Source organism: Borostomias antarcticus (assembly GCF_949987555.1).
Source record: "Borostomias antarcticus genome assembly, chromosome: 4".
In the NCBI taxonomy this organism is placed as follows: domain Eukaryota; kingdom Metazoa; phylum Chordata; class Actinopteri; order Stomiiformes; family Stomiidae; genus Borostomias; species Borostomias antarcticus.
Window position 1 is genome coordinate 8,339,921 of NC_140237.1, and position 15,987 is coordinate 8,355,907.

Sequence of the window (15,987 nt, forward strand, 5' to 3'; positions counted from 1 at the left end):
GATCAGAAAAATAAAAGACCTTTAAAATGAAACGACTGTCACGGTTTAATATCCATAAAAACAGACAGGTTAAAAGTATTTACAGCAGGGGCATGCAGTAGAACTAACAGGACATTTAACATGATAGAAAGCTTGTGTGTGATGTGAGACTTGATTAGGATGATGTGTAGTCATGGCGATACTGGGGGTTGCTATGGTATCCCAGGCGCTCCCCACAAATCATGCTCTGGATCAGCCACTCCGGAGACACCAGCGCGAGCGACTGTGACGTCACGCTCTTCAGGACCAATGGCGGACAGGTACGGTCTGTGACCACCACGTCGAACTTACCCTCGGGAATGTCTGAAAAGTTAAATCACACAGACACCAGTCAGTACACAACCACATCCAGGGCCTCGCATTAATGGTGCGTTCGTTTATAACTGGGAGGTGGCAAATTGCGACTTGCTACTAGGAATGATTAAATAAAACACCGCATGAACTCGCACTTCCTCGTTGCAAATTCGGATGCGTTTCTCAGCCTCCAGTTGCTCGAATGCACTAGATATAACTAGGTAACTGTGATATAATGGTATATAGATATAACTAGGTAACTGATATAATGGTATATAGATATAACTAGGTAACTGATATAATGGTATATAGATATAACCAGGTAACTGTGATATAATGGTATATAGATATAACTAGGTAACTGATATAATGGTATATAGATATAACCAGGTAACTGTGATATAATGGTATATAGATATAACTAGGTAACTGTGATATAATGGTATATAGATATAACAAGGTAACTGATATAATGGTATATAGATATAACTAGGTAACTGATATAATGGTATATAGATATAACTAGGTAACTGATATAATGGCATATAGATATAACTAGGTAACTGATATAATGGTATATAGATATAACCAGGTAACTGTGATATAATGGTATATAGATATAACTAGGTAACTGATATAATGGTATATAGATATAACTAGGTAACTGTGATATAATGGTATATAGATATAACAAGGTAACTGTGATATAATGGTATATAGATATAACTAGGTAACTGTGATATAATGGTATATAGATATAACTAGGTAACTGATATAATGGTATATAGATATAACTAGGTAACTGTGATATAATGGTATATAGATATAACTAGGTAACTGTGATATAATGGTATATAGATATAACTAGGTAACTGATATAATGGTATATAGATATAACTAGGTAACTGTGATATAATGGTATATAGATATAACTAGGTAACTGATATAATGGTATATAGATATAACTAGGTAACTGATATAATGGTATATAGATATAACTAGGTAACTGTGATATAATGGTATATAGATATAACCAGGTAACTGATATAATGGTATATAGATATAACTAGGTAACTGTGATATAATGGTATATAGATATAACTAGGTAACTGATATAATGGTATATAGATATAACTAGGTAACTGTGATATAATGGTATATAGATATAACTAGGTAACTGATATAATGGTATATAGATATAACTAGGTAACTGTGATATAATGGTATATAGATATAACTAGGTAACTGTGATATAATGGTATATAGATATAACTAGGTAACTGTGATATAATGGTATATAGATATAACTAGGTAACTGTGATATAATGGTATATAGATATAACTAGGTAACTGTGATATAATGGTATATAGATATAACTAGGTAACTGTGATATAATGGTATATAGATATAACTAGGTAACTGATATAATGGTATATAGATATAACTAGGTAACTGTGATATAATGGTATATAGATATAACTAGGTAACTGGGATATAATGGTATATAGATATAACTAGGTAACTGTGATATAATGGTATATAGATATAACTAGGTAACTGGGATATAATGGTATATAGATATAACTAGGTAACTGGGATATAATGGTATATAGATATAACTAGGTAACTGTGATATAATGGTATATAGATATAACTAGGTAACTGTGATATAATGGTATATAGATATAACTAGGTAACTGTGATATAATGGTATATAGATATAACTAGGTAACTGGGATATAATGGTATATAGATATAACTAGGTAACTGTGATATAATGGTATATAGATATAACTAGGTAACTGGGATATAATGGTATATAGATATAACTAGGTAACTGTGATATAATGGTATATAGATATAACTAGGTAACTGTGATATAATGGTATATAGCTCGAATGCACACAGGTCGGAGGTCGGTATTTTGCCACTTGCCACCTCCGACCACAAACTAATGCACCATATGTTTCAATGTATTTCCCAGTGCTCTGGATGGTCGTACCGGAGCAGTCCTTGTCTGCCTGGAAGTGTCTCACAGAGGCGGCTCCACTCAGAGTCAGCAGCTGGGACCACAGCTCCACAGGCTCCTCGAACACCAGCAGGACCCGCAGGGCCTTGAACGGGCAGCTGCGTGGATGCCTGCACCAAACAAAAGATTACTAAGCATCCTACCGGCGGGGACCAACACATTTTGCCTTGTATTTTGTATGTATTGCATTTTGTATGTCGCTCTTTCTTCCTTTTTATGTGTTATCTGTATTGTAAAGCGCTTCGTGCATTCGTGCTGTGAAAGGCGCTATATAAATAAAACTTACTTAAAATTTTGTTTTTATGCCAGAAACCAATAAAACATGCATAAACTAGAAATGGTGCTTGGAGAGCTCAGACCTCTGCCCATGAATGCATGTTGTGGCTCTTTGCGCGCATGCATGCAAGGAGAATGTTGGGTATTGCTGCTTCGTTAGGACGAGAGCGTAATGCCCCGAGTCTAAACCCCGTCTCTGACCTTCCCATATCAACATGATCGTTTCAATCCACCACATTGACAGTCCAAAAAAATGAATGGAGGTGAATGGGCAGCCGTGTTTGGGCAGCTCTGTGGCGCCCCCCGTGGGTCGCAGCCAGCTGGGGGGCGGTGCGGTGCCCTCCAGGCTCTCCCCCTGCACACCCCTGTCCTGTGTCTCTAGCACCCCCACCCCCACACTCAAAATGTTGTTTTAATTCGTGGATCTGCCCTATGATTGGCATCTACTCCAAAATAAAGGGTTAATCTTAGTTGGCCCATGCTACTACACCCCTCCACCGAGTTTCATGAAAACCAGTCAGGTAGTTCTTGTGTAATCCAAAACAAAGAAACAAAGACCAATAAATAAATTGACAAACAAACACGCCACCGAAAACGTTCAATCTCGCCCTACGCTGTCATTGGGGCGGAACTAATCATTGGAATTCCTCAAGAACCAATGAAAGCGTCTTACCATTCCACTACGCGCTCATCTGGGCCCATGCCTGCAGGCAGCAGGTAGTTCCTGTAGTTCAGCAGCTTGTTGTCCTTACAGCAGTCTCTCACCCAGATGTGGGACACACAAGGTACACCGCTGGCCACGCACAGCAAGTACTTCCTGGTTCGGCAGTGCTGGTCGGCAATCAGAAGGCTCTGATAGGCTGCCTTGCACTACAGGAGGGAGCCAGTCACAAGTCAGGGGTTTGAGGTGGATCTAGGCTGCAGGTAAACCATCAACATGCACTAATTCCCAGGTCTTAACCACTTCACTGTCTCACCTGTTCCTCGTTGAATTCCAGGAGGACGAAGCCGCCGCCCGCCTGCAGCTGCGTCTCTGTGTAGCCTTTGTTGTACGGCGCCGTCTGAACATACTCTAACGAGGACAGGAGTGGAACACTCAGCGTCAACACACAACCGTTAACGTCATCACATCCGGGCTGTATTTCAAACCCAAGGGCTCATCCCTACACCCTATGGAGGGTCTTCCCTTCGTAGTGAGAGTAGGGTGTCAAAATAACGCTTGTTTGGAATGCCCTTCGACGCCATTTTCAGGGCTGTCACATCAGTCAACGGCCTGTCACGAGATACTAACCATAACCATTGTTTATGAATGAATCCCATCTTAACTGAAGCTAAGCTTTCGGAGTGAGAAAGTGATGTGTCCTGATCTCAGGCTATTATAAGCCCAAAACGGTGGGGTCATATTTTTCACTAAGTAATTGTGCATCACCTGTTTAAGCAGCTGAGTTTGACACAGCTGTAGCCGATTGGCTTTGCTAGTTTTGCGTCTGATGTCCCATTCATATCTCAGCCAAACACAACTATACTTGAACTTTTCCACTTGCCAGCTTGTGCTTCTCATTATTATCTTTGGGGGAGTGGCTTATGCACAGGAGGGATTCTTTATTGGGAAATAGCCATTATATTGTATTCAGACATAACGTAGGCTGGTACTGTCAAGGATCACAGCCGACTGACGCACCCTCCCCTCCAGCGACGGAGGGTTATCAGCCGGGCTGGAGTTCCGTCTCTCATCGCTGACCAGCAGCTGCCAACTTGGGCTGATGCTAGTTAACTAGCTACATCGTAAATTCATCAAACTGAATAATTACCACACATATAATAAAAAAAAATAATACCGATAGCTAGTTCAATCATGATGTAAGTAAGATATCTGCTAAAAAAAAAAAGACAGATTTAGCTACAATGTCCGTAAACCATTAAGCTAGGTTGCCAAATTACTGTCGCCTCAACACCCACCATTCTTTTTTTTTTAAATGATTGACCGGAGACGTTGCAGTCGCAAAGAGTTGTGGGAGCGAAGGGAGCGAAGGGAGCAAAAATTACCATCGCTTGTTCACTTCGAAAATGACCGTTACGAAGGGCCCTTCGAAGGGAGTACTTTTGCACCCTTCGGATTGGAACGCCCTTCAATATGGCGGAGGTGGGCGTGGCCCCGATTATGTTCCCTTCGAAGGGTAGAGCCCTAGTGTTTCGAATACAGCCCCAGACTCTTGACAACCGCCCTGTGTTATGGTCAATCTCCCACTCACCCTCCTCCCCATCGCTGACCGGCAGGTTGGTCTGACGGTCGCTCTCTGATGATGCGGTCAGCATGAAGGCGAAGCCCATGAAGAGAGAGGCGCTCTGGGGCAGCGGGCCGTGAGACTCGGCCAGGTCAGCGGGCTCACGGGGGAGATCCGTCCCACTACCAGAGGTGTTACACACCCCCGCACGCTGACCTTCACACACGCACACACACACACACAGGGACAAACACAGCTGGGGTCAGAACAGTAATAAAGAATGAATGCTCTTGTTCCAACATCAATATGATTGAACAGCTGGAATGTAAGAATGAATAAAGCCACCAGTGAGCAGATGAACCCGTGAGTAACGACACCTTCCCCAGTGTGGACCGACACGGTGACTAACAGCCGTAGTAGTTACCAGCTCAGCCTCACAGTACAGGAGGAGCAGCAGCACACGATGGAGCAGGACGACACATGGAGGTTGTGGGCCACAGTACAAAGTATTACAACCGGTCTATTAGCAATACACAGCTATTGTAGTCATCCTACATAAATACATTCAATATGTAAAAGCATAAAAATCTCAATTCGTAGTACTTAGATTAAAAAGCGAATCATTAAAAAAACCATGTTTTTTTTACTAAAACATAATATGAAAAAATATTTGGAGATCAGATATTTATACTAATTCATAGCGATAAAGCCTAAAAGTGAATCCGTAGAATGTATAAAAGGTTTGTATGTATCCATGAGCGAGGCAGTGTTGTAGTCAGGGCGGAGGTGTGCCCAGGCCGGGGTGGGTACAGGACTCCCTACCCCCTCGCGCTCCTCCCCCTCGCGCTCCTCCCCCTCGCGCTCCTCCCCCCCTGCGGCCTCTCTTGGCCGGGCTCCTCTCGTCCTCGGAGCCGACCAGCTTCCTCTTCCCGGAGGGTCCGGGGGTCCGAGGGCTGTTACTGGAGCTGCGGTTGGGGGTCCCCTGCCCCGCCGTGCCCCCCCTGCGCCTCCTCTTCCCCTCCACCAGGTTATCTGTGGGAGACGGGAGGGATCACATGACGCCAACGTGCTCTATTTGACAGGGTGTGACCCGCACGGAAAACATCAAATCAATGGAGAAAAACAGAAATAATAATCCATATACAGGGAGAAGTGTGTGTGTGTAACGCCAAGGCGTGTAGATCCAAGGCGGGGTGTGGCGGTCTCACCCAGGCTGATGTCGGAGGCCTTGGTCAGGGGTGTGGCGGGTTCGTAGGGCCCCAGGCCGTACTGCTCCCTCAGGCGGTTCCCCTGCTCCAGCGACAGGATGACGGCGCTCCTGCTGTACCACTGCCTCTGGCCCTCCTGCTCCACACCGTAGAACAGCTCCTTACCCTCCGTCTTGTGGCCCTTCACTACACCTACACACACGGGGGGGGGGGGGGGTCAAAAGGTCAGCCAGGCAAGGGAAGGAAGCATAAAACATTGACGATTGACAAACCAAATTTTGTCACCAACTAATCGCCGCCCCTCCTAACCTATGCTGAAGTACTCATTCTCCAGTAGGGCGGTGACCTCCGTCTCCATGGGGATGGGGTCACACAGCAGGATGTCCTTCCCGGACACCTCGCACTCGTAGCTGTCGTCGAACAGCAGGCTGAAGCGACCCTCCCCCAAATCCTTGGTGATGCAGCCGGAGTAGAAGTAGCCGTTGGAGGACCACTTGGCCACCACCCGCAGTCCCACGAAGCTGCTCCCCGCCTGGCTGGCCTCCCCCGGGGACGAGCTGACGGAGGCGGAGCGGCTGGGGAGGTCGGGGTGGACGGGGGAACACAGCCGCGCGTGCGGCTCGTCTTCGGAGGAGGACATCGGCTGGCCGCGAGGCGCGACGCGTGGGCCTGCAGAACCGCCTCCCCTGAGAGAGAGGACAGGACAGGTCAGCTCACTGGACAGCGCTGCGGTAAGAGGGTTAGTGCAGATTAGAAGAAGAAGAGTGTTAGCAGGGGTGGTGGTGTTGGGGGGGGAGCTGGTCCTGGGTGATATGTTATCAGGGGTGGTGGTGTTGGGGGGGGAGCTGGTCCTGGGTGATATGTGGTATCAGGGGTGGTGGTGTTGGGGGGGGGAGCTGGTCCTGGGTGATATGTTATCAGGGGTGGTGGTGTTGGGGGGGGAGCTGGTCCTGGGTGATATGTTATCAGGGGTGGTGGTGTTGGGGGGGGAGCTGGTCCTGGGTGATATGTGGTATCAGGGGTGGTGGTGTTGGGGGGGGAGCTGGTCCTGGGTGATATGTTATCAGGGGTGGTGGTGTTGGGGGGGGAGCTGGTCCTGGGTGATATGTGGTATCAGGGGTGGGGGTGTTGGGGGGGGAGCTGGTCCTGGGTGATATGTGGTATCAGGGGTGGGGGTGTTGGGGGGGGAGCTGGTCCTGGGTGATATGTGGTATCAGGGGTGGTGGTGTTGGGGGGGGAGCTGGTCCTGGGTGATATGTGGTATCAGGGGTGGTGGTGTTGGGGGGGGAGCTGGTCCTGGGTGATATGTGGGATCAGGGGTGGTGGTGTTGGGGGGGGAGCTGGTCCTGGGTGATATGTGGTATCAGGGGTGGTGGTGTTGGGGGGGGAGCTGGTCCTGGGTGATATGTGGTATCAGGGGTGGTGGTGTTGGGGGGGGAGCTGGTCCTGGGTGATATGTGGTATCAGGGGTGGTGGTGTTGGGGGGGGAGCTGGTCCTGGGTGATATGTGGTATCAGGGGTGGTGGTGTTGGGGGGGGAGCTGGTCCTGGGTGATATGTGGTATCAGGGGTGGTGGTGTTGGGGGGGGAGCTGGTCCTGGGTGATATGTGGTATCAGGGGTGGTGGTGTTGGGGGGGGGAGCTGGTCCTGGGTGGTGGTGTTGGGGGGGGAGCTGGTCCTGGGTGATATGTGGTATCAGGGGTGGTGGTGTTGGGGGGGGAGCTGGTCCTGGGTGATATGTGGTATCAGGGGTGGTGGTGTTGGGGGGGGAGCTGGTCCTGGGTGATATGTGGTATCAGGGGTGGTGGTGTTGGGGGGGGAGCTGGTCCTGGGTGATATGTGGGATCAGGGGTGGGGGTGTTGGGGGGGGAGCTGGTCCTGGGTGATATGTGGTATCAGGGGTGGGGGTGTTGGGGGGGGGGAGCTGGTCCTGGGTGATATGTGGTATCTGAAGTCCTCCCCAGAGGACTCACCTGGGCTGGGGGGAGCGAGACGGAGGCCTGCCCCTCCTCGCCCGTCCTCTCGGGGTCAGCGGGGCCTGTGACCCCACGGCTCCGTTATCTCTGTCTTTGACCTCTGGCCTTGCCATTTGACCCCTGTGACCCCTCTGGTGCAGCCCGCTCCCCCTCCTGGGGCTGCAGGCACACAGATGGGAGGGATGGAACGGTGTCAAGTCGCAGCTAGACACTGATCTCAGATCAGTGTCTAGCTGATGGTTGGGCTGATCCTGAGTCTGAGTATCAGAGCAGTTTTTACCCAGTGCTCTAGTGTTGTAAATATCCATCTATATGTGTTCTAACTCACTCCAGTCTGTTGAGCGAGCGGTTTGTGGTCTTAGGAAGGTGGTTGTTAAAGGTGCAGTGTGTGATTTTTGGCGGCATCTAGTGCTGAGGTTGCAGATTGCAGATCCAGGGAAGGACCCGCTTCCCATGTAAATATAAAGGGCTCATTGTAAGGTAACTAAAAAATAATTGTTCTTATTTCATGGGATTATACACTAACTAGAACATACTTCTGAATATTATATTCCTATTATGTAATTTTACACAATACAGTACCACAAAATTCTACACACCGAACCTTTAAGAAAGTGGGAAAAAGACAAAGGCTGACAATGCACCTGTTCACATGTCAGCTGCTATGGTCATATGAACTTCAGTTCAACTGAACTCTCTATCCGAGGTGGTGGGGTGCTTCTGAGCATGTCGACAGGTGTGCCAGCTTGAATTTCAGATGAAGAGATCAAACTAGGCAGGGTGGGCTGACGGGAGAGACCAACATCCAGGAGCCCTGTCAGGTCTGACATCAGTATCAGCTGACAGGACCTGGGCGGAGCCGTCAGGTCCACAGAGGGGGCCAGAAGAGGTCAGTACCTGGCAGACTTGGCTCCTCTGCTGGGGGGCATGATGAAGTCCGGCCTCCTTAAGAAGGAGGGGACTGTGCCACTGCTGGTGCCCCCAGAGCTGATGTCAGCGAGGTCGCCAGAGGTCAGTGAGCTCACCGTACGACACGGAGAGATGTCACTGTCCAGCACCCGGCTTTCAACAACAGGCTCCTCGGACTCCTGAGCAACATGAACGCACACACAGAGTCAGACATTAATGAGACTGCAGTACAAGGGTTTCACTGTCCTGAGAACACTCCTCGCAGGGTTGTACCCGAATACAGACACATTATTCACAAAGGCACATTATTCAGAAAGGCACAAAATAATGCCTTGGAAACAGATATTTTTCCTATCCGAAGTTACTCATTATTATTCGGCGGGAAAAAAACGTCATCCGCATTAGCCTATTGTTGATGAGTGAATTACAGGACACGCCGCGCTAATCTGATAAGACCACTGGCAATGCCTACAGTGAGGCGATAAGAGAACACACATTTTCACTCACACACTGTCAGATAAAGTTTGAAGGTCAAGCAGCAAGTTTCTTAATTCAGCTAATGTTAGTTGGTCATTCCGTTTTGGTAGGTATGGATTTGAAAGCGCGTTCCACCAGCAGACTCTATATCCATTGTAGTAACGTTATGGGGGAAAAACATGGCTTAAGCCATAACGTGTGGTACTGCTGCCTGCATTGTTTTAGTACAGCTGCTAAGTTTTAAAACAGCGTTACACATTTAGCAGAGCACTTCACTCATGTCCAAACTCTGTTTTGCTCGCTTCATGTTGTCTTGACACTGAGAGCGAACTTTGCTAGTCATGTGACAGCTGTAATCTGAAATGGTAGCACAGCGCCATCTACAGCGCCATCTACTGATGTATTTGACCGTTTTCCATCAATCTAGTTGAGTTATTCTGATATCAGACAGAATTGTCAACTCGTTGCACTCCACTGAGAACTTCAATTTAGAATCAACAAACTTTTAGTGGGTGGACTCAAACATGGAAATATATTTTCCATTGAATGCTCGAAAATTGCATTGCCAATGAATATTAAGTTATTAGAAAATACGATTTAACAGAACTTCCGGTATAAACCATGCCCACTTCCGGTTTCTATCCGAATACAGATAATTATGTTGATTGAACAGATACAGATAATGACGCCTCGGTGTATTCCTAACTCCCCGTATATAAAACATTACAGACCTGAGGGGGGGTGTCTTTATTCTGCCACAGTGATCACACACATTACATATAGTGAGTGGCGACACGGGGCATCTCAAAAAATTTGAATATAGTGGAAAACAATGCAGATGAGCTGAAGGCCGCTATCAAAGCAGCCTGGGCTTCCATAACACCTCACCAGTGCCACAGGCTGATTGCCTCCATGCCACGTCGCATTGAAGCAGTAATTCGTGAAAAATGAGCCACGACCAAGTATTGAGTGCCTAAATGAACATACTTTTCAGGTCGACATTTCTGTATTATAAATCCCTTTTTTGATTGGTCTTATATTCTAATATTTTGAGATTCTGGATATTTTATTCAATTTTAGATGTAATCAAGATTTTTTTCTTGAAATATTTCACTTTAAATGTAATGAATCTCAAATATATTATATTTAATTTGGAATTCAATTACGGAAAATAAAGATCTTTTCCACGATATTCAAATTTTTTGAGATGCATACATAAACAAATAAACATACTTGTACGGTTCTCTATACGCTCATGACCGCCATCTCATAGAGCAGCTTTGGTCCTCACCTCCATGACCTTGCGGTCAACCTCCCTCCCATCCTCGTAGTACACGTCTGTTATGACGCGCGTGACAGTGGTCCGCACTTCCTGGATGGTCCGGACGTGTCTGCAATGGGTGGGGCCAGCAGTCCCTCTCAAGGGAGGAGTCTCCGGCTCGACCTATAAAACAGAAGCAGGGAGTTGACCATCGTGAAGGAAGTATCCAATCATGCCAGTCTGAGAAAGGACACAGGGGCAGGTGTTGCATTACCCTGCCTGTCGGGGACCGGGGCCCGGGGCCCTCGACGCTGGTCTGCTGAGACGCAGCCCGCTGGAGTAGCTGGGCGGAAGATAGAGGTTAGGACAAATCATCGTTTACCAATGGTACATTCGTAAATCTTTGGTGGTTCACCTTGCTGGGCGGACTGGGCGCGATGGTCTGCTGGGACGCTGCCCTCGGTCTGCCTGCAGCCCTAGTAGGGGTGGAGGGCTCAGGGGCCCCGGACGGGCTTCTCTCACAGGCTGCGGTGCCCGTCTGTGGGCCGCGCTGCGTGGCGCGGCCTGGTGTGGAGGGCTCGGACGGAGGGGTCATCGGGCTGGAGGAGGGCTCTGGCTGGCTGCTGGCCGGGGCGCCGCGCCCCTGGGCGACGGGGGTTCTCTGGGGGTTCCTCTCCTGGCGGGAGGAGCCAAACAGCTGCACTCTGGGAAGAAGAGAAGAAACAGGGACACACATTATAAGTAGCGTTATAGTAATATTATACAGCATTACTACTCCGGAGTGAAGAGTAGAACTAGGCTATGAAACGAGCACCTTGACAGACCTTGCTCCAGTGCAACAGGAGCAGAGTGCCAGACAAAGCCTCTCTTGGGGGCCATTAATGGTGCCCAAAATAGCAACTTCATCCCAGCAACCGGCATTGCAAAGTAGGTCTTTCTCTGCATTCACTCATTTTTTCTTCCTGTGCACAACGACCTGCAGTAGAGATCTGCTACAGGGGCAGTGAACCGCTACAGTGTAGTTGGCTACTAGATTTCTCTGAAAATCTGGTTGCGGTTGCTTATAATGTAGGCTAGGGATGACAGGTCTGAATTGCAAACTGCTTTTTGGATTAGCTACAGCAGAGACATTAGCCTACATAAAATTGGTTGTTTGAGGGGCTATCATTTTACCAACTGATTGGACTTCATTCATTATTTAGATTCAAACCCAGAAAAAAATTTCAACCCCTATTTTCAATGATGCTGTCAGAGTAACGACATTAAATTAACAATCAATAAATAGCACTAAACCAGTGAGGACTATTTCATTTCAACCCGTATTTACCAACGCATGATACATTTATTTTATTTTCTTCGGCTGCCCAAGTGGCACAATTGTTAGTGCAGCAGACTTGTAACGGCTTGCGGGTTCAACTCCCCGTACTACTGTTTGAGGGTAGTAACCTACCTTTAGAATTCTATCAAATCGTTAAGAAGGAAAGACATACTATTTTCTGTTATTTGTATCATTATTATTTCATTACTTTTATCAAGCAACAACGTAACAACAATATTACAGTAGCCTATCCCTCAAGGTTTGTAGCTTGAGGGATAGGCTTTATAAAATAGTTGGTGATGTCCTATCTATAGGAAAATGCCTATCTTCTTAATATAGTATATTATAGCTACTATAGCTGGTGATGTCCTATCTATAGGAAAATGCCTATCTTCTTAATATAGTATATTATAGCTACTATAGCTATATAGTATAGCTATTCCTAAACTCGTGGTTGTGTCCTAGGCTATCCCAGATCTCATAGGCTATTGTATCTTTGCTTAAGAAATCCTAAGTATTCAATTCTTTCTCAAACGGTCAGTCTGCATTTGAACTGATAGTTTCTCTATCCAACTGGGCTGGAGTATTTGGGGCAGATTGCCAGGTCAACACTTAAAATCAGTCTGGTGGTACTGTAGGTTTAATGATTTTTTCGAGGCTGTTTTTACAGCGGGGGTAGCTGACTGGAAACAGCACTGACCAGCAGGCTACAATGTTTAGCTACATTTCAACCGATCGCGTCTACAAACCATCTCTCCTTTCTACGCTTCCTTAGAAGTGACAGCAAAAAAGAGGAAGTGATTTGCTAGAGTAACTCTGGATCTTGTCGAGGGTCAATAAGTCCCAGTAGCAACTTCAATAATGTGTTGCCTTCGTCTTGCTTATAGACTATGTCAATATACTCAATTTACAATATACACAATACAAAGAATATACTAGTTTAAAATATAGGCAACTATAGCCTAGACAGGGCTACTGCTAGACGAATTGAGTTTGCTTAACGACGCCTCCTGGCGACTATTTGTGCAACACGGAATAAGGAGGTGGTCTGGAGGAGTCCCTGAATGAGGAGGTGGTCTGGAGGGGTCCCTGAATAAGGAGGTGGTGGAGGGGTCCCTGAATAAGGAGGTGGTGGAGGGGTCCCTGGATAAGGAGGGGGTCTGGAGGGGTCCCTGAATAAGGAGGTGGTCTGGAGGGGTCCCTGAATAAGGAGGTGGTCTGGAGGGGTCCCTGAATAAGGAGGTGGTCTGGAGGGGTCCCTGAATAAGGAGGTGGTCTGGAGGGGTCCCTGAATAAGGAGGTGGTCTGGAGGGGTCCCTGAATAAGGAGGTGGTGGAGGGGTCCCTGAATAAGGAGGTGGTGGAGGGGTCCCTGGATAAGGAGGGGGTCTGGAGGGGTCCCTGAATAAGGAGGTGGTCTGGAGGGGTCCCTGGATAAGGAGGTGGTCTGGAGCGGTCCGAACGCTCCTCTAAAACTGCGCTGCCGTTGTTGTTGCTCTCCCCATGTGGTGGGGCGGAGTATTGACGTTTGGGTGACTATATAATACAATAGAATTACAAAGGTCACGGATTTGCATTGTCAAGCCTTAACTTGGACAGCAGAGGGAGCTGTTGTCCAAGAGGTCATGTCCTCCTCCTCCTCCGGTCATCTCATAGTAGAGATGCAGAAATCTCAGCTACAGAGGGCCATACAGGTTAATGTGTGTGTGTGTGTGTCTTTACCTGACGGGCGTTGCAGGGACACTGGGGAGAGACTCGTCCTCTGCCTCCACCTGTCGGTGGGCCTCCTTCACGCGGCTGAACACCGAGGAGCTGGGTAGGGCGTCGGACACAAACACGTTTACCACGGTGGTACTCAATAAACGTTGCTAGCTGACATTGAATCACTTGAATCACTTGATATAATGGTTGCAATAGCAACAAGACACTAGCATGCTGTCACTTTATCGTTACTCGTACCTAAAGTGTCTGTTTCGGATTTAAAAGATCTCTGCTGAATATTCTCTGACAAAATGACTGAGAATGAACTGTGAAAATTAGTGCTAGATTCATTTAGGGACAGATTAAATCTGGAGCATAACTCGTGACTGAAATAAGATAGCACGAATGCAGATTACCTGTTAAGAGCCTTGGCAACGGTGGTAACCTTGGAGACAGAGCCTTCCTCGTCTGATAGCGGGGGTTCTGGGAGTAAAAGGATAGCTACATTTCAAACTGTGATTTGAATGGAAACCAGAACTATCACACAACCAAACAAATATTTTCCGATACAGATCAGACATCAAATGACCCAAAGAACACAAAAAGAACATTCAGCATTCACGCTGCCATATGTTTAAAAAGAAAGAAGTCCCTTTAGCAAAGAGCAGCATTTTTCCTTTAGCAAAATCAGTAAGCGTAGTCTCTTACTCTGCAGGCTGAAGCGCTCAGACCCAGAGCTGCCTTCCTCCACAGGAGTCACCAGCTTCATCCTCAAACTCAGTTTCCCATCACCCCCTTCGGCTGTGTCCTCCCCGCTCTCCCCCACTGTGATGTCACTGGCCACCATCGCCGTCTCCGTGGAGACGTCACCGATCGCAGCCGATGCCGACTTCTCTGAGAAGGAAGTCATCTCTAAGAAACCGAGATATGAGCAAGCAGCCTCAGTTCAGTACAGCTCTGAGCGAGAGATCTGTGTGTGGCTGTAGGTGTGTGTGTGTGTGTGTGTGGGGGGGGGGGGGGGGATGCAGGACACATCCTCATTACTGAGGGAGAATGCTAGTAGTTAACTGAAGTGTAGGTGAGTGGGCTCATTGCCGTGCAGAATTAAGTGCTGCACTGGAGGGTTAAGCAGTTACGCAACAATCCCTGGGAGGAAGAACAACCTACCAATTGGAGTGCTGTGTCTGGGCGTCTGCTTTAACTGGTGGATAAGAGGGGGTGTGGCGCTAACAGCTGGGCCAATCAGCTCGCCCTCTTTAGGGAGAGTGAAGTGGAAGGGAATATCTGCAGAGGAGGAGCATTCCATCATCATCTTAACTACTAGTGCTTTGTTCATTGTCATCATGCATTGGTATGAGTACGGTGAGTTTCGAGCATATTTCATGTCCATTATTGACATCACACACACACAGCTGCGCATGACGGTAGCAGAGGGAGGAAGAGTGCCTGTAAGAGTGAGTAATGCACCACAGTGTCAGCAGATCTAACTGTCTCATACAGCGCCACCATCTTACCTCCAGAGCTGTCGCTGAGGCTCTTGTCTCTGAGCCCATCCGGCTCCCGGGGACCGCCTCCACCAGTCTGGGAGAGCCTATCAGGAACCGTCCTGGTGTCCTTTAAGTGGGGCTGGGACCCAGAGCCATTGGTGGACACAGGGCCCCGCCCCCGACTCCCCAACGGCTGCGAAGCGCTCCTCCGCGCTCCTCCTTCCTTCTCGAGGAGCTGCGAGCTCCTCTCGCGCTCGTCCGGGATGAGGACACCGCAGCCCTCTTCTCCTCCCTCCGCCCCCTCATCCGCTCCTTCATCCATGGCTTCCGGTGACAACACCTGGCTCTGAGAGAGGGCGAGGTAGAGCACAGAGCGCTCCGGCTCTACCGTGCTCTCCCGCTTCTCTCCCTCCTCCTCCATCACGTCACCCTCCTCTCCTCCGGCAGCCAACGGCTCCTCTACCTGGCTGTGAGCAGCGCCTCCAGTGGCCGGCTTCTGTGACAAAGGCTCGCTGGAAGTAGCAGGGTCTTTAAGTCTGTGCGAGGATGTCCGGCTGCTCAGCCCTCCTCTTGGATTCACGGACGAAGGTGGATCCTTCGGTGCGCTGCCGCGAGAGGCCTGAGAGAACACAGACTGGGACTGGGAGGACCAACTGCAGGGGGCGCTGTTGGAGGAAGAGGGAGTCTCCTGCACACAGCCGTCAGAGGTCAGGTCTACGGTATCAGACACCCTGCCCGACGAGGCCTCAGGCAGACTCTGGGAGTTCACAGACTTGTGCGTGGACTT

At 48.2% G+C, this 15,987-nt stretch overlaps 1 protein-coding gene across 1 annotated transcript in view; it reads right to left on the bottom strand.

Annotated features, from left to right (window-relative positions):
• Positions 1–45: 45 nt before the first annotated feature.
• The window catches only part of tp53bp1 (tumor protein p53 binding protein, 1), a 20,786-nt gene continuing 4,844 nt past the window's right edge, over positions 46–15,987 (bottom strand). Inside the window, exons 11-28 of the mRNA XM_084436717.1 lie at positions 15,228–15,987; positions 14,881–14,997; positions 14,422–14,625; positions 14,130–14,196; positions 13,735–13,824; positions 11,111–11,399; positions 10,970–11,038; positions 10,726–10,878; positions 8,946–9,136; positions 8,046–8,207; positions 6,382–6,758; positions 6,073–6,264; positions 5,687–5,896; positions 4,892–5,080; positions 3,617–3,711; positions 3,313–3,509; positions 2,337–2,473; positions 46–342 (exon numbers count right to left, since the gene is read on the bottom strand). The exon at positions 15,228–15,987 is cut by the window's right edge and continues 489 nt beyond it. Coding sequence (XP_084292843.1) covers positions 155–342; positions 2,337–2,473; positions 3,313–3,509; positions 3,617–3,711; positions 4,892–5,080; positions 5,687–5,896; positions 6,073–6,264; positions 6,382–6,758; positions 8,046–8,207; positions 8,946–9,136; positions 10,726–10,878; positions 10,970–11,038; positions 11,111–11,399; positions 13,735–13,824; positions 14,130–14,196; positions 14,422–14,625; positions 14,881–14,997; positions 15,228–15,987 — 3,687 coding nt within the window. The 3' untranslated portion in view covers positions 46–154. The remainder of the gene's footprint in view (positions 343–2,336; positions 2,474–3,312; positions 3,510–3,616; positions 3,712–4,891; positions 5,081–5,686; positions 5,897–6,072; positions 6,265–6,381; positions 6,759–8,045; positions 8,208–8,945; positions 9,137–10,725; positions 10,879–10,969; positions 11,039–11,110; positions 11,400–13,734; positions 13,825–14,129; positions 14,197–14,421; positions 14,626–14,880; positions 14,998–15,227) is intronic.